The sequence below is a fragment of the Pipra filicauda genome, unplaced genomic scaffold (assembly GCF_003945595.2).
Source record: "Pipra filicauda isolate LSUMZ 115617 unplaced genomic scaffold, ASM394559v2 scaffold33_size4404698_pilon, whole genome shotgun sequence".
Lineage (NCBI taxonomy): Eukaryota > Metazoa > Chordata > Aves > Passeriformes > Pipridae > Pipra > Pipra filicauda.
The window spans coordinates 1,656,606-1,680,789 of record NW_024104465.1 but is presented as its reverse complement, the minus strand read 5'-3'; the positions used below and the strand labels follow the sequence as shown (position 1 = coordinate 1,680,789).

Here is a 24,184-nt window from a genome sequence, read left to right as displayed (position 1 = left end):
GAATCAAGGCCCAGATATTAAATAAAGCTAAAATTCAAAATTCCTATCAATAAATAACTGAATCCATTTTACAGCAGACTACTGTACTTTAGATTACTGTATATGCATTTTCAAATAAAGAGACAAGGAAGAGGGAAGTTTACTCCTCATTTTGGGTATTTGCAAGAGACAAGCTGACAGGGCAGTTACCCTGTGTGTCACAGTGACAGTGTCCCAGACTGACAGGGAATAAGCAGGGTAAACAAAGCCTGATCTACCCTCTTCAGCACATGTAGAAAGGAAAAGAGATAGATGTAGTTTCTAACAATTTTTGCTTACTGTAAGGGTCTATTTGTAAGCTTTGGGTGAGGGAACATCCAGAATTCAAAACATAGAAAGTTGAAGTTTTTTTAATTTTCACATCAAAGTAGCTGAACACCTTCTTCTACAGAGAAAGAATAATTTCCCCTTGCATTCCACTACTATTTACATACAGGAGTTTTCCCACCCTTCTCCTCCCTGCATCCATGTAATATGGATGAGGGAAAAAATCCACATATGTATCACAGACAGTGTGTATGTAGGTATGTAAATAGATACAAATTCTTAAGATGGATCCAATTTGCACTTAGAAGATTTAATTCCATTCAATTTGCCTTTTTAGAGTCTCTGTGATTAAGTAAATTACAAAAATGAAAGGACAGACAGTAACCATTTAGACTAAGGCTGAATTATGTGAGCATTACTGCAGTTATTTTCCACGATCTCATTCTTACATCAGCACTTGGTAAGAAACTTCCACATTTCAAATCACTGCCAAAGTCAAAGTACGAAAGCCCCAGAGTTGCACTGCCATTGTCAGCAAACACAATGCTGGGGGGGTAAAGGCACTGATAAGGATCAAGGAAAGTGTTATTTTTAAAAAGGTCTGTTGTATTATTAGCTGCAAACTACAGCAGCTTTGTTAGAATTTAGGCTGCAAAAGTATCATTTAAGTATCATTTGGGATACTTAAATGTGAGCTGAGTTTTTGTGACCATTCACAAGGGTCACAAAATGCTGCCGACTCCACACCTTCAGAAATCTTCCTTTTCTATTAAATATTGCACTATTGAAAACTAACTGTTCTACTCTAAAATTTGTATAAGACAGCTCATTATAAGTAATAATTGAAAAAAACCTTGCAATTGTTTGCAATGATGACAAATTAGAAGTCTTAGCTTAGGAGACAAATCTTGACTCTCATACTGCACTGAGCAAAAGAATAAATTACATTGCTTGATTTGTAGTTCCAGAGTTCCAAAAATCCCTAATAATTTGAAAGTAGGTCAAAGGCAGGACAGAATTCATGGATTCTTGAAAACTGTATCACATACCTGTTTCTCAAATTATTCTCAAACAAATCCATTGCCTTTATTAATATTTCTTAGTTTATCTGCTCTGGCTATTGCTGCTGCCTTTGCTGCACCTGCTGGTCCACAAGTCTGTATCTCAGTCATTATTTAATGCAAAAAACCATGTCAGCTCAAGATATTGATGACAGTGGGTTTATTAGACAAAGCCACTGAGGTAGGGATTATCTTTTGTGTTGTTCAGTCGAGTATGATACAGGGGCAATAACCTCTACTGAGCTCATCTGCTGCTATTTTTAAGTATAAAGCACCCAAGTCTTTCAAAACAGAATAAGTTTGATTTTTATAAATGGATCATAATTAATTCAATATGCATTTAAATCTTACCAGAGTAGATTTGATGCCAACACTTTCAGCTGCCTGAAAAGCCAAAGTGAAATTTCTTCTCTGCATGAGATATAACAACATGTTAGAAAACAAGGAAATACTATTTCAAACACAACAAAGTGGTGTTAAGAATATTCATAGTAATGCTGTTACTTTTACTTTAAATGGAGTCTGCAACTTTATTATAGTCATTTAAAAAGAGCCATGGGAATGAACACGCTCTAATATTATCAAAAAATTTATGGAAAATTTTCATTTTTTTTCTTGTGTAGAAGATAATGTTGAAAAACTGTTGTCAGTGAAGAACGACTGAGTTATAAAGTAGCAAAGAATAGATTATTTATTCTTTAAAAAGGATAGTATCTCAGTAGTTTGAAGTGTTTTTGGAAACCCTAGTAACACTGACTTTTTTGCTCAGTCCCAGGAATGAGATTTTTAATGTCTTACCTTGTCCTGGCTGTTTAGTTCTTGATAGGGAATATGGGCTGGGAGGTAAGTGTGGAGCACTGCACAGAAAGCCAAGCCATCATTCCAGCTGCTGCTGAAGTTTGTTATGTCAATATTCTTGAAGGAAAAAAAATATAAGCAATATTAAAATCATAATCTAACAAGATATGAGATTCTACCACGCCATCAATATTTTTTTTTAATACCCTTGAAGAAACTGGCACAGAATGTGAACAGCCCAGTACCAAAGTTCTGTGGTAAGAAAGCAAAAGGCACTACTACAGAGAACAACAAAAAATGTATTGATAGCAAAGTCAGTTATTTTATATATTAATATCAGGTAATATTAAGCTCTCTTTCAAAAAGAAAATTGAAAAATGTGTGTGTCAGTATGTGTTAAAAGGTGTAAAATGTTGTGCTAGAGAGGGTAAGAGAAGAGATTTGGTGCAACTGTAGACCCCAAGATAGAAAAGCAAATGAGTTAAATACATACACCCCAAATCCCTGATCAGACAACATGCTCGTATCTCTGTTAATGTTCATTTTACTTTTCTGCTTCTACTGCATTCACATCCAAACAAAACTGCAAAACCGCTGACTGATGAGGACAAGTATTTTCTAAACAAATCATTTCTCTACAGAAACTGATGTGAACAAGATCACAAACGAAGTTAACTTTCATTTGGAAATAAAGACATTCCAACAGGTTTATCACCGACAGTAACAGGGAATCTTTGGGATTGAAACTGAAATTGAAAACTGCTGTTTTGCACTCTTGATCTTCTAGTTCCCGTAGGAAACTCAGTGGCACTGGTAAATGCATCTCCTGAGACTGTATAAATTATTAGAGAGTCAGTCCAGTCCAAAAGAGTTATGAACAAGATGCCTCAGTGACCTTTTAAATTACTGTATATTTGGCTGTTGGCAGTCAAACAACGTTAGAGAGGCTAAGTGGAGAGCAGTCAGTTTAAACTTTAATTAGGAACAACCAGTAACAACAACTCATGTATCTTTCAGGCCTTTATGGAGAAATATAAATACTCTTTAATATCTAACTCACTTAACTGGGCTCCAGCAGAAGCTAACCAGCTCCATGACTCAGTTTTCAAAGTTTTAATGTAGCAGGAACTAAAACCTCCAGTCACAGAACTGCGGTGGCACAATCACACGAGCCAACCTTTCACCTGACAGCAACTGAAGTCATCACTCATCTTTGACAAGACACTAAAACTTGCCATTCCTAATGCAGAAACCCCCCCCCAGAACCAGTGTTCCTGTGCCAGACAGGCTGAGAACAAAAGCACTTGTATAACTTGTCAAACCAACGATTTGGACTTCAAATGGAAAACAACCACAATTCCTCCAACAGAGGTAAAAAAAAAAAAAACCACCAAAACTAGAAGAGAATGTGAGGGAAATCTCAGTTTCCTGCTCGGCTTTAGCACTTCTCCCACAGAGTCCCCCCAGTGCAGGTCCAGGCTGTGGTGATGTCAGAGTACGTGCTGGGGCTCACAGTGCCCAGGGCAGTGGTCGGAGCCTCTCCGGCCGCGCTGCTCCCTCCCTGCCGACGGAAACGGCATTGTTGGAGACCCCCAGTCTGTGGGAACGTGCTCTTCACAAAGCTTCCTTCCAGCCACGGGGCTGGGAAAATTTAAAAGCAAAAAAAAAAAAAAAAAAAAAGAAGGAAAAAAAAAAAAGCTCTCTCTCCTTTCTCGAGAGAGAGAGAGACAGGAAATTGGATTTAAATTAATGCTCGGTTAAAACTTTCTCAATGATACTTAAATTAAGGAAACATATGGAACATACAGGATGAGATTTAAGGGGAAAAAAAAGGAAAAATATCAGACTGTTAAAGCCAATGAATTCCTATTTGTGTCTGCTTACAAGAGTGACTTTCTAAAAAGTTTCTTCCCCCTACCCTGTAACCACTAAGGCCTCGCTCACACCTGTGCCAGTAATATGGATAAAGGTAGGGAGAGAGGCTTTTTCTTGTCACAGTCATGTGGCTATGTTACAGTCAAGCTGGCTATAAAATCAAGTGTGAATGATTTTGTTTGCTTTGCTATAGAATCCCTTGAGGGAAAAAACCTCAATCCTGGTTTTCACCCTTTGGCTGAAATATTCTCTCTCCTTCCCTGGGATGGCCAAATGATCTGGAAGGGGGAGAAGAAAGATCTACACTGACACTCTCACAGTCAAGCTCCACACAGATCTGCTTGCACATTCCTGCATGCATTCAGACAAACTACTGAAAAAAAATGTATTAAAGCTACTGAAGAATACTGGTAAGTTTTTAAGTCTCAGTACTACAAGGATAGATATGATATTCCTTAATAAAGTAAGGACGAATGCTGAAGCATTGCTAAATCTGACTAACAGTTTTAAACATATTGGTTTCCAATCCAGTGACTTAATACTGAATATGGTTTCAACAAGTACCTTTTGAACTGGTATTGCTGCAGAATAGATTCTCCTTACCATTGACCAGGAGTCCATTAAACTCAAACAAAATGAAGTTCGATAGTGCATTGCCTCATAGAGCTGACACAACGTCTTTTTTCTCTCCCAGGTTGCTCCACAAACTTCAGAGGAAGCCCAGCAATATTTATTTGAAAATTGAAGAGTTTTGAACCTAAACATCCCCAAAGCACAGCTGAGATCTTGATACTAAAAGAGGGATGGGAGTGTACAGAGCCTTCAAAGTGAGAACAGCAGCTCATAATGGAAAGGACAGAGAAAGGAGAGGAAAAGTAAGAATGTTACAGCAATAAGTTGAAAGAGGAGTCTTTGCAATAGTCAGGATGGTCATCAACAGGCAAGAATTCACTCATCAGAATGAGAAAACAGGAGGCTGCAGTGATGTGTATGAGATCACAAGGACCTACACCTGAGGCTTGACCCTGTGGATGAAGAAGGAAGGCTTGTGCTCAGGATATATGAAAAAAGAAATTGCAAAGTATCAAAATAGTCTGGATGCCCTAGAAAACAGACCTATAGAACAACTGGGGCTGAAAACAAAAGCCTTCACATGATTTAAAGACCAGGAGGAGCACTCACCTCCAAAATCTAGAGGCATTTTTCATAGTTTTGTAAGTATATTCCTTCACATCAACAGAGGAGAATGAAAACCGTGATAAAGTTGTGCTGAAAATGGAAATTGAAACTACAACAAGAGAAAGTCACCTTCCCTTAAACATTACCGTTGTATAAACTAAAAATTTCACTTTAAATTATAGTAATTATCCAAAGAATGTTGAATTTTGAATATAAACACTGGAAAAAAGGGCCATTAAAAAAGTGCATCTACAAGTTTGGTTGGTTCTCAGAAAAAAAACCCTCAGGATACTCCATTTTTCTAAATCATCTTGTAGGGTCCAGCTTTTATTATTAAGACAACAAGCAGAAAACAAACCCATCATCCAAGAATTTTAATGTATCCAGAGAAGCTGAATTAAATACAACGGAAGGAAACAATTAAAAGGGACTGGTTTCTGTTTCCAATTGCTCTGAGCATTATGAATTATTATTACCTCTCAGACTAAAAGAAGTATAATATTGGTCAGACAGTAAAAAACAAATCTAGAAACGGGACAGATCGTCATTTACGCTGAAAATTTAATTTTTCTTTGAGGGCTTTGAGCACATAACTGGCACATTTAAATACAGCAAATTTTATTTCCTAAAGGCTTTTAACTACTTGTGGTTTTTTGAAAAAGCTCGGTCAGTATAATGAAATCAATCTTGCATTAAGCTCCCATTTCTCAAAGAATTGACGGTAAACAGAACATCAGCCTAAAATCTCTGACATAATTTCTTTGTTACTGCTTTTATTAAGTAATTGGCTCTATTAAGGGAATTCTGCTGGAATCTAATCCAGAATTATTCTTCGGGCCATTTCAGACCACAAAGTATTAAAGCAATTGGAGGACATACTTTCAGATAAATTGTCGAATGAAGAATAAGTTTTTCTAGAGATAGGTGAACTAGAAGGAGATTTATCAACTCTTGCCTATTAATGTTTAATGCTTAGACTGGGAGTGAAGTCACCTCTAGTATTTGGGATAGATGCTTTTTAAAAAGGCAATTCTAACAAAACTAATGCAACAGGCAATTGTCATAAAAAGATCTGTGCAAGACATTTTCCAACCAGCAGTGAAGAACAGAGTTAAAAATTTGTAAGACCTTTCTAGAGACAGAGCACAAGAATGTAAGAGGGAAAATAACAGAACATCCTGGTAGATCCACAACCAAGAAACATTTCAGGCATGACTCAAGCCCCTATTAAACTGGAAACTGCAGAGTAGGAGCAGTCACCACAAAATGAGTATCCCTTTGTGCCCATAGAAACAAAGAATAAGATTCTTCCTGAAACGAGGCTGCAATGTAACAGGAACACACGATCAATCAGCTTAGGCTGAAATACAAGAGTGGTTAAACAGTAAATGAACTGGATTTCAACATGAATCAGAAGTGCATCCCTGCAGTAAAGGAGGCCAAGTGTGTCCTGGGCTCCAGCACAGCGAGGGATGGGATTCCTGCACCCTGCTGGGCCCTTGTCAGTCTACACCTGGAGAACTGGGGAGAGCTCTGCTCCCTCCAGCTCAAAACAGTCACTGAAACAACAGGGTCCAGCAGAGAGTTACCAAGATAATTAGACAGCTGAAGCAAGGTTGAAGGAATTTGGTTTATCCAGCCTAAAGAAGACTCTGGAGAGATGTGATCTGAGTGTCCCATAAGTAAAAGGCACTGGGGTGCTCTCCTCACAAAGACAAGATGCAACAGGAACAATTCTTTCCAAGGCAATTCTGTCAGGATATAAGAAAAAGGTTTTCACCATGAAGCATTCTAGACTGCTTAACAGGGCTCTGCATGACATCAGTCTAAGATCTCTCCCAGCCTATGACTTCTCTAGAATTCACAATTTTAAAGCGGTTTTTAACCAGCATACTGCTAATTTCAAAATTGTCTCCTATTGCTTTTTGCAATAATCCTAAATTAACAAAGGGTCTTCCACAGTCAGTGAAAACACCTTGCTTAAAAAAAGCAAGAAACATGTATTAGCAATTGTAACAGTAATTCCTTACTTTTTTTATTCCCTCAGAAAATGCCACAGCTAAAACACCCCACAAACATCAAAAAACCCAACCATAGAAAACTTGTTTTCTAACTTGTAGTTACAAACTAAGAACAAAGTTATTTTACCATCTCTTCAACAGACATATCCACAGCTGTCTTCAATCTCTCTGAACTATGGACATTAGAACTCGAGCAGAGGAGCATCCTCAGCTATTTCTCCATCCCTTGATCTGCATAAAGAGGAGAGGTTCCCACATCCTAACTTGGTCTGGCTCTCAAAAAGAGTTAGGGCATGAAGAAAATAAAAACATGTGTCTATGTCTCTGTTGTATTAGTTAATGAAATAAGTGGGTTGAGAAAGCAAATGATTCTGTGCTATAATATATTAAACCCTTAAACAAGATTTGAAGTTTAAGTGTACAGACCTTGGCAGGCTTCTTCCCATGGCAGAAAATTACTATTAAAAAGCTTTTAAAAGCTTTTAAAGACATAAACACAAAAGAGTAACCATTATAAAAAAATAAAAAGGTAAACTACAAAATAACTGCTATCTATACTCCTTTGAATCAGGATTCCCTGATTCCCAAATCGTGGCATAAAGCTGTGGCTATCAGCACTTCTGGCAGTAGGTGAGAACATAAAAGTATTTCTGGAATAGGCTTAGCAGCAGCCCCAACTACTGCCTCTTCACTCCCAGCTTCTGAAAAGGCAGTAAATGGCAAATATAGACAACCAAACCCTTCAACATTGACCATTAATGTTCCTTTCCATACCAAAGGCATGTTATTTTTCAGTTTGGGCACAAAAAGAAACCATAAAAGCAGGAGTCATTCTCACAAAATCCAATAATAGCTTCAGACATTAATGTCTGAAGCACTTAAGAGGTACAGACAGCTTCATAATTTATTCTAAATTTTGTCATAATTAAGTCTAACAAGTTGACATTTCTCTTGTATCAGAATCCAATCCAAACACAGAAAGGAAACATGTCCTTCCTTAACTCAACAATTTTTGGCTAAAGCATCAGAGCTTAAACCAAGGAGTGAAGTGTTTTGGCAGCCTGACTACTTTGATGAATCAACCAGACAGCACAGGGAAAGCACACCCTGGAGTCAGTATTTGAGCACAGGTTTTCATAAGCACAGTCTTGTCCTTTTTGTGTGTGCTTTTAAAAATCAATGTAATACTTTAAGTAGAATATGACCCAGCCTGGTTGATAAAGACAGGTTTTTAAAAAAAAAAAGGCAACCTGAACTATCTTTTACCTCTAGTTTTGTTATGCTACACTTATTGCTTGAGCACTAATGAAAGCATTGCTTGATTTCAAGGTGCATTAAGCAGAGCCTTAAATGTTTTTTAAGACATGTAGGTTTGAGCTGTATAGGTGGCAAAAATTAGGTGGTCTTTCCAGCAGAAAGCAGCACTGCATGAAATAGAGGACAGGTACTAACAAGGCCACACCAAGAGTATCTGTACTTAGGAAGTGTGGAAAGCTTAAAAAAAAAATTTAGTCTATTCTTGTTGCTATCTTGTGACAATTGCTTTTTTTGGTGTCAGACTTCTGGAAGTGAATTATCTCTCAGAATGCTGACAAAAATGGAAAACAAATTGAAATACTGCTGGAGATAAGAATGGGTAGGGATGTGTGTATCCTGTTTATTGGTCCTCTTTCAACATGAAACATGCATGCTCACATCCTTTTGGGGACTTTTATTAGCTGGGTACTCAAAATGAAAGTAGCTGTGCTCCAGCCAGGGTAAATGCTCCATAACAGCTGGCTGGGATTACTTTCTGCTTTGAAGATATCTGGAATTTATGACAGTTTTATGACACTGCACATATTTTAGAGGAGCCACGAGGATTCTCTCCTCTGGAAAATGCAGCACTTGGCCCTGTGCTCTGAAGCTGTGTCAGATCCTGAGCAAAGCTAACACACCGTGAGATTTCAAGTATTTTGTGCCTGTTCAGCTGAAAACTAAAGGTGATTTGCTCCTCTTTTATCTAAATGCTTATCTTAAGAGAGCAGCTCTCCTCTTTCATGGCTTAGAGGTCTGTTCAGCCTGGAATATAAGGCAGCTCAATAACTCAGTGAGTGCAACACTGTCTAGACTGAACAGGCTCTAGATGGGAGTTAATACAGAACCTGCCTGCTGCCAGTTCTGCTCTGACCTTCTGCAGATCACCATCCCCCAAACCTATGCTTCAAGGAGAAATTCTGCTTGCAAACAACAGACAGCATATTAAAAGCTACAATATAGTAAGAGATGAAGCCATACAGGTTTCTACATGAGTAACAATTTCTCTTACTTTCAATGGCTATATCAACCTTACTTTTTTATTGAGGTACTCTTGAAAAAACATTTAGAGCACAGTTAAATATTAACAACTACATTTCAAGATGACTATTCATTTATTCCCCTCCAAATTTGCTTGAATAAATGCAGAGAAGTGCACAATGAAGTAATTTATAATAGTTTTTTTAACAGGGTTTATTCCACTGTAACAAACTGAAATTAGAGCTTCACCACACTACCATCCTTGACTTATTTAGCATTCACAAAATTTCAAGCTTCTTCAGCAGAGATACCTAAGACTTTTTACCAAAACCTTGAAAGTAATTTCCTAGAGGGGATAGGAGAGCAGGAGTTATTCTTCTTCCATTTTACTTGAGCAGACAAAAACTATACTAGTTGTACCAGGCTGCATTCTCTACAAGCACCCTTTGAACAAAGAAAACCTTTCCCCTTTGAAACAGCACAGACTTTGGTGTGTTTTGTTGCTTGTTTTTTTCTTCTTTAGTATTTTCAACACACGGAATAAAGAGCAGCTCAAGAACTACAGCTGTCCTATGAAGGCAGTACCACTCTGTCATTAATTAGTATAAGCCAATTACATTGTACCTGGTGTTTAACATTCTAAGCCACTCACCTACGACTCTGTACACTCTCAATAAAATTTTAGAAATTAAGATTTGTATCTGGCTGTCTTTGTGATTACCATTTATTAGTCCATGTGTAAACCACAAATCAGCTATTTCCACTATCCAGTGCAAAACACAAACCCAGGAATGAAAGGTAAAACAAAGCCAGGAGTAAACATGGCTCTGTTAGAAATGGGGCTTTAACTCAATGTGCACAGTTCCAGCTTCCCTGTAAACACCAACAGCTGAAATAATTTTCTATAAATATCTTACATGCATTTATGCATAAAAACCTACAGCTGTGAGACATCACCTCCAGGTGACAGGGAGAAAACAAGACCAAAAAGGTGATTATTGTTGACAACTGATGAAGAAGTAAACACATCTCTCCATGCTGGCAAAGACATACTTGAAAAATACTGTCTTACAGGGCTGACTTTTACTTAAATATTGGTAGGTTAATATGAATAGGACAAAATTAACAAAAGAATTACTTTGAAACAAAAGGCTTCTAAGATTTCGTTTCTCTTTTCCTTGCTTACAAATCACAGTTAAACTCTTGCAGGTCATTTTAGAACTTGTTACAGACTCAAAGTGCAAGTACCTTTCCTTTAACCTGCAATATTCGTAGCTAAATGAATAATATTGGTAATAAACATTGATTTAAATTGGAAACAGGATAGAAATCGGTGATTGGATGGAACTGTGGCAGCGTGTAAGACACCAGGAGGAGCTGGAAGTAAGATGGTATCCTGTCAATATTTGGCTGACAGGAAAGGAAGAAGAGAGCTGAGCACCTTAAGCAGGAATGAATGAGGAAGCATCATTATGCTGATGCTTGTTTACTGCTTGTCAGTTTTGAATCCCCATAGTTGTAAAATAAAAAGAGCCTTATCTGGTATTGATAACGTTGCTGAGATGCCAGAAAGATGGATAAGCAATGTTCACAGTGAATATGGTGTCGGATATGTTTAAAACATTAGAACACCACTAACATGGTGTTCAAACAGAACTGAATTCCAAGGGATGATGAAAATAATCAAATTCTGTACAACAAAGAAATGAAAAATGAGTGTGCATAAACTAAAATACATTCTTCTCCAAGAAGTAACTTAGTATAACCTGATACTATCTTACAGTTTCAAGGAAGGCATCCACTGGCTCTGCAGATGCTCCATGCTGTGCTTTCTCAGTACCACACTGCAGGTTTTGAAGCAAGTACAGTAAGTCCCAAAACCTATATAAAACCTTTCTACACCTCCAGGAATTATAAGCAGCAATTTATAGAACCAGAAGCATGCTCTTGCATGTGCACACAACTGTGGAATGAAAAGTTTGGAATAATATCTATCACTCTTCCTAACCAGATTAACGAAGCTGTCAAATTCATCTTTCATTTCAAGACAATAGGGGAAAATATTTTTGCACTTAGTTAGAGGATTTATAAAGAAATATAACATCCTGCCTTTTTACAAAATGTGGGGAAGGAGAAAGGCTCTTTCCACAAAGCTGCTTATCCTCAGGAATAGCCCAGTTTAGTACTAGACGTGCCACAGGAAGAAGGGGAGGGCTCTATATCCCAGCCTGTCCATTGTACTGAACACGACTTTTCCTATGGATGGGTGACCATCCTGTTATGCAGCTCTCAACTTCCTCCTGCATTGTGAGGCTCAAGTCATGGAAAGAGTAAAGTTCTTAAACTGAGGATTGTGTTGGGAACCCAAACACTTTCAATACAAGTTAACCAAACAAATACATCATGGTCAGACTATTAACATCCTGGTTTAGTTTGCTGAAGCCACTATTCTTCTGAAAAAATAATGTAATCAGGAGAACTCTGCACAGCTATCTTGTTGGTTCTTTTGGCTTCTGATAACGTTTGGACTAAGTGGGGAAAAAAAAAAAAGTCTGCAACTGCAGGAGAAAGCCAAGTTCAAAATGCAAGACAATGCACCTTCACAAAACAAAGTGTCCCTAAATAGAGGCTAAATGGGAGCACATTCAGAGATCAAAAAGAAACAACCCTATGCTAATTACCTATCAAGAAATAGTACTCTAGCTCCATTTGGGAAACATTAATTTAAACCTTAAGTTGCTCGAGTTTCAGCTACAGTTTCAAAAGTGCAACCTGTGAAAGGCTGACCTCAAGTGCCTCAATGAGAGGACAGCTGCCCCCTTAAGAAAAAGCAGTTACCACATGGAGCAAAGTGACTGAGGAGTTATTAGTGTTAGTTAGGGCAGGACTGGGAGCACGTGTTCCAAGAAGAGAGTACAGGACATGCCAGGGCCACTGCAATCTATGCAGTCAAGTGTGGAGCAGCCTGTTTTATTCCACGGGCAGGCTCCAAGGAGTTGCAGCTCCAAGTACGTTACGTTAACCAGCTCTGCAGTTACCTGGTATCCCTCTGTTTTCTTCTGGCACCACTTCAGCAAAGCGTTTCTCTTGGATCCTCCATATTCTCTTGCTAGGGCAGACAAGGGATCTTTCCTCTCTTCCCTAGGAACGAGGCAGAAGTGCAACTTAGAGCTTACAGTGTAAGCAACAGAAATACAGATTTGTAAAGGCTGACACAGGACAAATGACTGTCACAGTGGAAGTAGCAGGACACTGCACTACTGACCAAAAACAGAACACACAGAAATACCTGCAGAAGACTGCAGAGTTAGTTTGGAGTAATCCTTTCCTTAGCAAATCATCCTTCTCTTTCCTTTAAGCTTTTTTTACCAGGTCTTTCAACCTCAATGATATTTCTTTCTAAGAGTTCAGAAAATTAAACTCACAACATTGTAAGTTCCAGCCTGAACCATTAAGATAACTCGAGTGACTTTATTTTGTATTTAGAAAGAGAATAAACTGATGCTATCTCCTTTGCATCTCATGGCTGATTACAAATGTCACCTTGAAACAAGAAGTTTGCATGTGAGCAGCACATTGTTATTAAGAGAACATTTGTCTGAAATCTGGAGTTCTCAAAAAAGAAGGGGGAGATCTATGTAGGCTGATCTGCCAGTTGATGTATTAGCACAATAAAAGCTATCAATTAAATTCACTTCCAGTATGTCAAGCTATCTTAAGTAATTTTGGTTTTCAAGAAAAAACTGGGGAACAAAAGAACAATCATAACTAAGCTGGCCATGTTTTCATGAGTCTTACATTACAAACATCTGTTTACCAGGGTTTAGAAATCAGTTCTTAAGATTAAAAAATATATATTATAGAGGTTAATACTTCTCCAGTGGCCTACTTACAAGACTCAGTATTTCTATAGATACTCTAATGAACAGTCTTTTACTGAGCAGATGTTACACCACTTATGGACCTTAGTTACTGCATGTAAAGTGTGCCAGCAGTTGTTTTTAATATTATTTTTAATAATTTCCACTTGGAAAATTAAAATAAGATAGTTATCAGTGAACCTATACTGCAAAGACTTCCCCATCTGACATTTTTAAAGAATTCTATGCAGATGTAAACAAGATTGTTAAAACAACCACAGAGATGATACCCTAAGTTACTCTTTCTGCCTACTTCCAAAAAGACAGAGATTGTATATATTCACTCTCATATCTTCAACTTTCATTCTTTACAACCCATCTGGTGACTGGAAAAAGGAGTGGAATGTGGAAATACAGAATATCACCAGTGCACTCTGCTGCAGATGTACAGGTAGCAATTCTCCAGGTCCTGCTAAGGGAAAAGAAAGCATCCAGGGAATGTGGATTCCTTCCTGCATGTGTGCTTCAAACAGAACACCAGAGACTGTTCCATGGATCAGCATCTGTTGCTCAAAGCATAAAAGAAGACAACATGTCCCAACAGACAAGGAAATGTTCTCAGGCACTAATCTTAAGTACATGTATTGCAATTTGCTTGGCCAGTCTTCACTGACATACAGATGGCAAGATCTCAAAGTTGCTTAGGTAACAGCTGAAGTGTCTGAAAATATATGCACAGCAGAACAATAAACAGGAAACAGTAACTCCTATCTTTGATGCAGAAAGGCACTATGAGCCTTTGAACCCAAATGCCCATCTCAGAGATTTAACACAACAAGGAAGTCACTTTAAATCTGAAATAAATACATTATCTGAATAGGTCACTGTATCTCAACTCCACAGACACCCCACAGCCAGAATGATGCTTCGCAAAAGTCTGTACTTCAGTTCTTAAATCAGTACAGATTTCAACAACTGGTGTATTTTCTCCATTGGTAATTGAAACAAATAACAATGGGATTGCATATTCAATCTATAATGAGGATTATGCAACACTATGAAAACTTAAGGACAGAGATTTGGGACAACATAAGAACTCAAATGAAAAGCTCCCTCTCTCTTTACGCTAAACATACTGTTTAGCCATGAGGGAGCTGTACAGCCTGTTCTCAAATTCCAGTAAGAGCACATGGTTTATATCAGGTTCTCACAGTTATGAAAACACTGCTGAAGAAAATAAATTAGCATTAAGTTGTATGGAGACAATGAGAAACGGTTTGACATATAAATCTTACATGTTAGTATAGTAGCTCAACTATAATCCAAATCAAAGAGCTAACAAAGTCTTAACCAGAACAGGGAACAGTAAACTGCAAGTATTTGTTTTAGTGAAGTACAGCAATAACTGTGCATTTTACAGCAACTTCTAGGAAAAAGTAAGGGAAAACAGAGAAAGCTGGTCACATAAACTGAAGTCCAGCAGTGACATTCTGAGGGTGGCTTTAAAGACTACGCTCATCACCACACCCCCACTGCTGCAAAGCCCAGGAAGTCTCCTGGAGTACTGAGCACTGCAGGAAGTGGTTGGGCTGCACAGTAATGATTTCATAATTATAACTGTACAATTTCACACTGAAATGTCACGGATTTGCCACAGTCTACAGGCTGCCATCAACGCAACTCGATACGTTACCAGTTCAAAGTCCATACATAGATGTATTAGTCTTGGTTTTTTATTTATTTAGGTTAAATTTAGGTGCTAGCACACACAGTATTAATTGTTGCTAGTAAAGAACCCACAGATCCAAACTCAATTAAATTTCTGCACAGTGTAAGGAGGGCAGCTGAAGCTGTCTCAGCTGATTTCAGGGAAATCCCTTTCAACAGCACCCACAACTTAAATAACTTCAGAATTTTATGCTGTAGTTATTAAATATTGCAAGTGTCTCTGAACATTAAGGGTTTCACATTTCTGCTGTACAAAAGCTTTGTCAGGAAGCTCTGTGAGAAATGGTCTGGAGCAAGTCACCTAACCTTTGTCTGCCAGATTCCCAATCTCTGAAGCAGGGCTAAGGACATACCTCACTTGGATACCACGGGGATTAAACACTTTGAAGTTCTCTGACTGATAGCACAGCAGATACAAAAAGTTTTAAATTTATCACAGACTTATCTTTTTGTCTTACTAACCAAAGGAGGCTGTCTGGCCATTTGTTACTCAGACTTGCACTATGATTCCATCTGTGGGACAAATAACCCAGGCCCGTTCACTCATGGCTATTTAGAAGAGTTGCCAGTGTCTAGGATTAAGATGTAGGCATGCTGCTGCTTTTTGTCTTCAGCTGGGATTACAGAAGGTCTATCATGTGGTCTCCCTGGGCCCAAGACACTCTGATGATCTGCTCCACATGCTGTAAGCTCACTTCTTGAGTTTGCCTTCATGGTAATTTGAACTGGTATTATTATTTACTGACACGACTTAGCTTGGTTTTCTAGTGGAGCATAAAGTTTTGGTATTAACTTATACATTCCAAAAAGCCTAACTTTTAAAACAAATACTGAGCTGCAGAAAAATCTCTCTGAAGCTCTTAGAGATTAGTGAAGATCTGGGGAGCAGTAAGGTCTGCAGTCTCAGCACCAACACTGTACACCAGATGTATGCAGACAGATATGGAATTTACCCCAATAAGGGATTTTTTACCTTATTCGACTTCTGGTTGTAGGGGTGACTGATGCTGTAGGAGAAGAAGAGAGGGACAGCTGTGGTGAGGTGGTGCCCATTGCCATGAGAGATGCTGGAGATGCTCCGTCGGGGGCACTGATATCCCGCTTGATCTCTTCGCTACTTCTTCGAGAGACTAAGGGGGGAAAGGCCCATATATTTACTTATCTCTTTATATTTATCAGATTTATCATTTGCATAAAAACTTTCAAAAACTTATTCGTGCTCTTAAACAAGCATTAGTTCAGAAATCAAGCATAAAACCTACATCCAACACCAGGTTTCAGCATTTTTCTTGGTACTTTGCACTTCAGAAATACCAAGGATTTAGACTGCCCTACCAACATTTCTGATCAAGCCTGTATCTTGAAGCAAAGAAAATTTGATGAATGTATCTTAATGGAGTATCACTACTTCCATTTGAAGGATTTAATGAATGAGAAGGAATTTTAACACCAAAACATTTCTTTTTCTCTAGTCCATGCAGATACACAGCGAAGCTTCAAGCAGTTTAGAAAAAAGAAACCCCAAACAGTTTAGAGATGGCATCTGGTTTATTTCCCTTTAATTTTAATGAAGAATTGGCATGCATGTGATTTCTGGACATCACTAAATATCATTAAGTATATCAAGCATTGACCTGAGTCCATTCAGCCACATTCCACAGAGCTTGCTTCATTTTATCAAAGGAAACGATTTTTCTTTCAAATGAAAGCACAAGCATTGTACTCTGTAAAACCAAATCTGGAATGGTGACATGTTCTCTATGTGGAAAAGTTTCCAGTTAAAAGTAGGAGGTTTGCCTTTATACCTAAATAATCACCATTGTTTGTTTGTGCAAATCAAAGATGCAACTCTCCACATAAATCATTTTCTAATGACCTGGGGGCAAGTATATCAATTTATAAGTAATAGACACAAGAAGTTTGTGATGTTAGGACAAATAAAAACTATCTAAAACACATCTTCTTGTAAACATTTACTCAAAGGTAGGTGTTTTTTAAAAAATATTTATCTCAAATTAATTCTGCTTGGTTTATACAAAATATCATTTTATATTATCACCCTCTTTGTGTTATAATTTATAAAGATTTATTTTGTAAAGCCCCTGCTGATACTGAGGTATCAGTTTATACAGCCTGATAGTAAACTAACACTCTACATAAACTTGTACTTAGCAAGTCTATTGTTTTTTAAATCCAAAGTTAACATCAAATGTGCAGCAACCACCACTGGCAATGCTGAAGAATATTTGTAGGTTATGCCAGTCACAAAATGGACTCATTTAAAGTGATTCACTGCAAACATTCTTTTGTCCTACAGAATGGGTAGAAGTTTTGCTACTACCAGGTAATAAGTGAAAACATTTTTATGCATTAGATAATGGATAATAATGCATTTGTCACTTGAAAAGAATAATCCTCCTGTTTTAAGCCATTGACAATAATTCTTTCCACAAACAAAAATAGAACTGCTTAATTAGAAAAGGATAATAATGCTTCTCTGCCTCACTCAAAAAAACCCAAAAAATCCTACATCCAAGCAGTAAAAAGCAACAGTCAGAAAGAGTTTCTTCCTTCACACATGTCTTATACACCAAAATTATTTGTAACACAAGGAAAAACGATATAGAAGTCAATTGTTCCATGCATGGTTCACACTCGTCCATCTGACATGTTGGTGGAAGTCTGCATAGCAACAATAAGAACACTTGACAAACAATTAGGAAAAAAAAACCTCTTCAGTTTCACTTGAAGTAATAAAATAGAATGTTATTTTACCACTAGACTTCAGTTTCTTTCCCCAAAAATACTTCAATAGAAAAGGTGAACACTGAAAAATAAATTACTCCAAATATCCAAATGGGGGGGGGTGGTTTGACAAGAGCTTGATCAACGTTCTCTCTTGGCAAAATAAAGTAGATCTGTAAGTACAGTGTTGAAATGAGAGTTCCTTAGTTTAATAATCATCTAAAAACCGTGGTATTACCAGAAATAGCTTTGGCACTTTCCATAGCAGGTACTCTTGGCAAGGACGCCGGTCGGCTGGTAGAGGATGTTCTCAACAGATGTTCTGGACAGAGCAAAAGAAGAGAGAACATCATTGCTGAGGATTCCAGTCCAATGTCAGACATGTAGCTCTGAGTCAGGAACATTGTCCACCAGTGCCCGAGTTTGGCTGTTTTAGTGAGAGCAATTGATTTTATCTGTAACAAAGGGAAGGCCTAAAATTGCTCATTACCAATGAAGTGCACTATGAACACAGCATGAGCTTCTTAATCCTTGTTCCCTAAGGCTTCTTGCTAACCCACTTCCCCTGGTCTATAAAAAATGGATTGTTAAACCAAAAGATTAAGAAAGGAAACCCCATTTAGCACATGGCCACAAATATTCAATATTCAACAATGTGTACTGGTAAAGCAGATTGCTTTGTCCCTCAGGTGATTTTTTTTTCCCCCCTCTGGTTTATTGGGTTGGGGTTTTGTGGGTTTTTTTTATTATTTTATGATTAAATGAAGCCACACATTTTTTTCCTTGCCTCCTCCATGCAGTGGAGCCCAAGAGGTGCCTTCACAAACTGTATGGAAAGATTAGCTCTGCCTCCTGCCAATGAGTAAAAAGTCTACCACAAAATTCATTTTCTGTAGCAGCAAATCTAAACTATTTCCTATTATGAAATATTCCTTCAAGTAAACCTTTAAACTGCAAACAAAAGGTTTACATATTCCTAAGAAAAAACTCTTAGAAGGCAGTAATTTGAATATTAAACCCCATGGAAATTAAGAACAAGGATGAAATAAAAGTGAAACCCCATTTATTAACTGAGAACGTGACACAAGAAACATACTTTGCTACAGAAATACATTAAAAATACATCTCTCTGGCTGTAAACAGGAATTCTGTCTGGCACAGTCACTACTGGAACCCAGTCCTGCTCCTGCATTCACTGGCTCTAAGGGAAACACAAGAGCCATGTAAAACATACCACTCACTTTGTGTTTAAGCTTATGTCTACCCATGAACTCTGAAACAATTAAAGAATCCTGAATTATCTTCTTGGAAAGGCATTTCAATATTCCTAAAAATATCGAAGTTTCTAAAATTAAAACTGCAGCTGCATTGTACAAATAACCTCAATATGGATTCAACAAAAGCAAGAAGGAAATCTGGCACATACAGACTATTATGAAGTGCTACCAAAGAAAAAAAAACCCCAAGCCTTTACAAAACATCAGACCTCAGGAATACCAAATTGAGAGGAAATATTCAGCCTGGAGTCATATGGGGATTATCTTGAGAAACATCTACACACAAAAAAACCCTAAAGCAGGCATAAATCAGAGAGCTACACCCACCACATGATAGCCATTCATTCTCACAGGAAGAGCACATTGTGAGCAGCGTTTTGAGAGACAAAACAAAGTTCACAGAACAGGGAAATATTGGGAAATAGATAAATCAACACTCAATTCCATTCAATTTTTCATCTGGCTCCCGAAGATTCAATATTAGGTTTATATTTTACTATTCACATGTAAGGCAATGCCAGCCATCATCCTCGTTTCATTCTGGGGGGTGAAAAAACCCTCAACCACACAATAAATAATGTAACCCCAGGTGGGTATTTTTAATATCTGGAAGACAGCTGCACACACGTCCCTGAGATTATCTTATCTTGATTTTACAAGTGATCTTAGTTTATGCACACACTAAAAACTGACAGACTAATGCCAAGTTATCAGCATGCAAACATGGTTTTGTAGAAAATTAAAAAAAAAAAAAAGCACCTTCATGTTATGCAACCACATGTGAAGAAACAAGTAATAGGAACTTGAACACGAGATATTCTAAAATACTGGGAAGATATTCTGATAACAAAAAGGATATAACATGATAATGGCTTTGGACACTAAACGATTTAAAAAAAAACCACAAACGAAGTATTAATAGCATTGCTAAAAACAAAGTTGGAATGAACTTGAATCAATACCTTGAACAGGAATTTCTGCATAGCTTGGTCGTTTGTCTGTCAGGGTAGCAAGGGGTTTCGAAGCTGAGATTGGCCCACTTATAGAATGCCTCTGAAATGGAAAAGCACTTGTGTCCAACATAATTTGGAACATCAGAATCAGTTTTAGACACTCAGATATTACATTAAGTACTAATTCAAAAGAACTAAAAAAATAAAGAAACCCTTAAAAATGCTTCTGCCAATCTGAATATACATACACACACTATGACTTGATATTGTAACATTTCTTTAAATTGAAACCTGTTCCTCAGACCAACGTTGCAAATTAAGGTTATGAATTCTCACACGGTTTTTGTAATAATGTTCACCTTCTTTTGTACTTTGTTTGAACAAACCTGTTCTGATTAAACTAGATGTGTTTATTTAAACTAATAAAACCCCCTATATATAGCCAAGGTTTTAGTGCTTGATTTGTGTTATTAATATAAACCTTTAGAGCTTTGTGCTTTTTCCTGGAAAGATGGGAGAAAGGTGTATTGGGTACAGTGACACAAAGTACCCTTTGCTAAGAAAAACCCTACTGAAAATAATTTTTTCAGGCTTTATTCAGAATGTCAAGAGCTTCTGTTCCCCACCTACTTAACTGAGATGCTCTGGGAACAACTGGTGAGAGACAATTTGTTTAGTATTTGTCAGATATGTGATAAAATTCAAGTATATTTGTTTTCTTCTCAGATCACTTTATTTTCTGTTCTGCTCTAAACCAGCCATTAATTGAATATTTTCTTTTCAAGCTTTATGTAAAATATTTAGCAATCCACGGTTTCTAGCACCTTACAGTGCATGTACATGCTCACAACTGTGTTAAGACTCACACAATTTAGTAAGCACTGAAAAGGACTCAAATAAGCATTTTAGTCTCACATAAGTGAACTGTACAATGCAGTAATTACCCTTACAGTTACTGAAACTCAGGCTCAGTTGCTGAAGACTCTTGGAGGATTGTCCACAATTATTTTAAATTAATCATTTCAAAGAGTCTATTGCAAATTACAGTTCACTCTTTATACACCCTGTTCTATTAGATTCCAATATTTAATCATAATCAGTCCACTAATGTGTTTATCCTGAAAACTCCTTCAGCTTTCCATCTGGCCCAAGATTAGATGAGAAGGTTAAATGAGTCTTATCTTCATAAAATACTAAAGGTCAGATGTTTCTCATGCCAAATTATGTAGGCAGGACAGAGAAATCCAAAATTGTTAAGTTAACAGTATATACTTTGTAGGATCCTGTAGCACAGGCAGGATTACAGGGCTACTTATCCATCATTTTGAGTCGAACTAGTTATGGTTTTGTGCTAGAAATCAAATGGAGAAAATAACTGCCAACATACAGAATGAAGAGTTTCATCACTTCACATATTAAATGTCCTGCACATACACTACAAAGATTATACCTTTAAATTCCAGATGAAAGCGACTGTGATAGTGAGCCACACATAGAAATGCCCACAACAGCTTCCCCTAAGAGCTGGTATCTCAAACCTACAGTCTTTAAAGTTCCTGTCACCTTCTTAAAAAAAAAAAAAAAAAAAAAAAAAGGACATTTCCTAAGTATAGGACAAGGTCTCAAATTGAGGCCATTTCACTGCATGCCCCCACCCCAGGAAACAGCGACAACAGTTAGATCATGAGGTTAAAAGAAAAATATCTCATTTTGGTCAGCTTTGGGACTGTCAGTACAGCGACAGGGGAGTACAGAGCTTCAGCCAGGAAACAAAGGTATATGCAGAGCTGCATAAACACACACCTTTATCACTTTCTCAGCTTCTGGATATCACTTTAAACCAAACATCCTTTATGGGTATTGGGTATTGTCAGAAAGTGGCTGTATTACTCAACTGATAACTCGCTGCATATTGGTCTTGTCTTTGTTACAAAACCATTTGCCTCTTTGCTCCTGTTGACACTGCAGACAGGGCTCACTTGCACTGCTGTTAGCTCCTTATTACAGATCTTAAAGCTCCCACAAGTAACACAATGACTAACACCCTGCAGACTAAAGGAAAACGAACCCACTAATGCTTATCCAGCTCCACCTGCCATCATCGATGTGTTAGCAGCAGAGCACAAGTCTTGGGAGACACTTCCAGTCTGAGAAAGAACTGTGGCAGGATGAACTAGTCCCTTTCAACTCCAAATATTTTGCTTCTGACTCTTCATCCCTGTATCTCTTGTCAGCTCTGGAAGGAAACATGACCTCCAACCACTATCCAGGTACCTATTCCCGATCACTTTGCACTTCAGTACGACCTTCACGTCGGTGCACCTACACATTTCAGAACAAACAGGTTTCCACATATTAACTAGTTAAGATATGGAATTCCTTGACACTAAATTGCTTGGAGCTGGAAGTTTATATACTTAAAGCAAACCAGGAGTGGTGCCCAGTAAATCTGAAACCACCTCTGCTTTAAGAGTTCTCCAGCTATGAAACGAAAAAACGTACCCAGGGAAAGCAGGAGATAAACTCCCTTGTCCTCATATTCCTCCCTAGGCATCTGCTCTGGTCACTCGGTGGCATTCCAGACCAGCTAAGCTCTGAGCTAACCCAGCAGGGCTGTTTGCACATTCTGAAGAGCATTCTCTTCATACCTCTCTCCCTAAATTGTTTTGCAGTAGTGCTAAGAGCCATAGTAAAACACAGCTATGTTCCACTGCAGGCTTGGACCTGAAGCCAGAAGGGGTTTTGTCTGTTTGTTTTCAGTTGCAAAATATATCCAAGAATGTACCTCCTCGTACATACACATATTACTGTAAAGAAAAACATACCAAGCAAACAAAACTTCTTCAAGACTGAGGAAATTCATGACAGTCCAACACAAAGCACATGTTGATGCATCTGCACTTGGAGAACCTTTTTTGCAACCAATCCACCTCATCATAGTATCAAAATTGTGCCACTTTCTCAGCAGGTGCCCGTGTAAATATTTCCCCTGTGACAGCATTTAAAAACAACTGAGATAAATGATAATAAGCAATTCAACACCCATACAGAGATCAGCCCTTCCACCTTTCCCCAAGACCTTAAACCTTGGATGACTTCTGTAAGGTGGGAGCTTATAGTGATTATTTACCATAATCCTGCTTTACAATTGCAAGAGAGCAGAAACACACACAAAAAATTGTTAAAAAAAATGCATAGAACACAACAGCAGAAAACAAGGTAGTAACATGAAAACAAAGAAAAGGAAGAGATGACGAACATCAGTTTGAACCTGAACCCCTTCTCTCTTGAGCAGAAAATATTCTTTAAATGCAATTTACTTAACTGAGGTCACAAAATCCAGTGGCCTTCTCAGTAATTACAAACACTTTCAAGAAATCCATCTAACTTCAAAAAGACAATAGGAGCTGTTTCCATTTACACACCCTCTCCTTTGTTTTTCAGGCAATGCTTCCCACTAATGAGTACCCAGCTGTTAATGACTTGGTTCTATAGCAGAAGGTGAATTCAAAATTCGAGTAATCCTGGCAGATCGAGATCATCAAACAAGAGCTGCAAACCTGTGCAGGTTTGCAGTATTCTGAGAGATTACTTTGGTTCATGGTTAATTTACAGGTAAATAAAGTGAAACCAAGCCTTAGGGCTTCATCAAAAAGTCTTCTGTATGCCAAAGCTCTGGTTTAGCCCTTTAGAACATGAGATTAAGTCTGCCTCCTCCTACAAGAGCACAGAAATAAACAGAAATATAAAGACAGATCAATAGGAACAAAGCATCTGTCAGAGAACATTTCACATTTAACTAATTTAGAAAACTGCTGTCAAGAGTGACTGAACCGCAAGAAGTAGCAGAAGCTCTCCCCCAAAAAACATTTAATTCTTTCTCTTTGCTTTGAGGCTACCTATTTGTTTCATGAAATTCACTCTTAAATGAATAAAAGCTGCACTGGTCTGAGCACAGGAGAATAGTCAACCTCTTCCAGGTACTGTTCCTTAAAGATTAAGAGCTAGTATGGGTAGAGAGTCCTCAGTTCACACAGAGAGAATTTATTACCAAAACATTACACTGACCTACAGTAAAAATCAAGTTTTGAAACTTATGGTTAG

At 37.8% G+C, this 24,184-nt stretch overlaps 1 protein-coding gene across 3 annotated transcripts in view; it reads right to left on the bottom strand.

Moving 5' to 3' along the window:
* SPECC1L (sperm antigen with calponin homology and coiled-coil domains 1 like) overlaps nt 1-24,184 on the bottom strand; it is a 69,489-nt gene that overhangs the window by 10,851 nt on the left and 34,454 nt on the right. For all 3 annotated transcript variants that reach the window (XM_039384121.1, XM_039384120.1, XM_027714202.2), the window contains exons 10-15: nt 20,090-20,180; nt 18,089-18,172; nt 16,079-16,235; nt 12,556-12,658; nt 2,166-2,282; nt 1,719-1,778 (exon numbers count right to left, since the gene is read on the bottom strand). In XM_039384121.1, the coding sequence (XP_039240055.1) occupies nt 1,719-1,778; nt 2,166-2,282; nt 12,556-12,658; nt 16,079-16,235; nt 18,089-18,172; nt 20,090-20,180 (612 nt within the window). The remainder of the gene's footprint in view (nt 1-1,718; nt 1,779-2,165; nt 2,283-12,555; nt 12,659-16,078; nt 16,236-18,088; nt 18,173-20,089; nt 20,181-24,184) is intronic.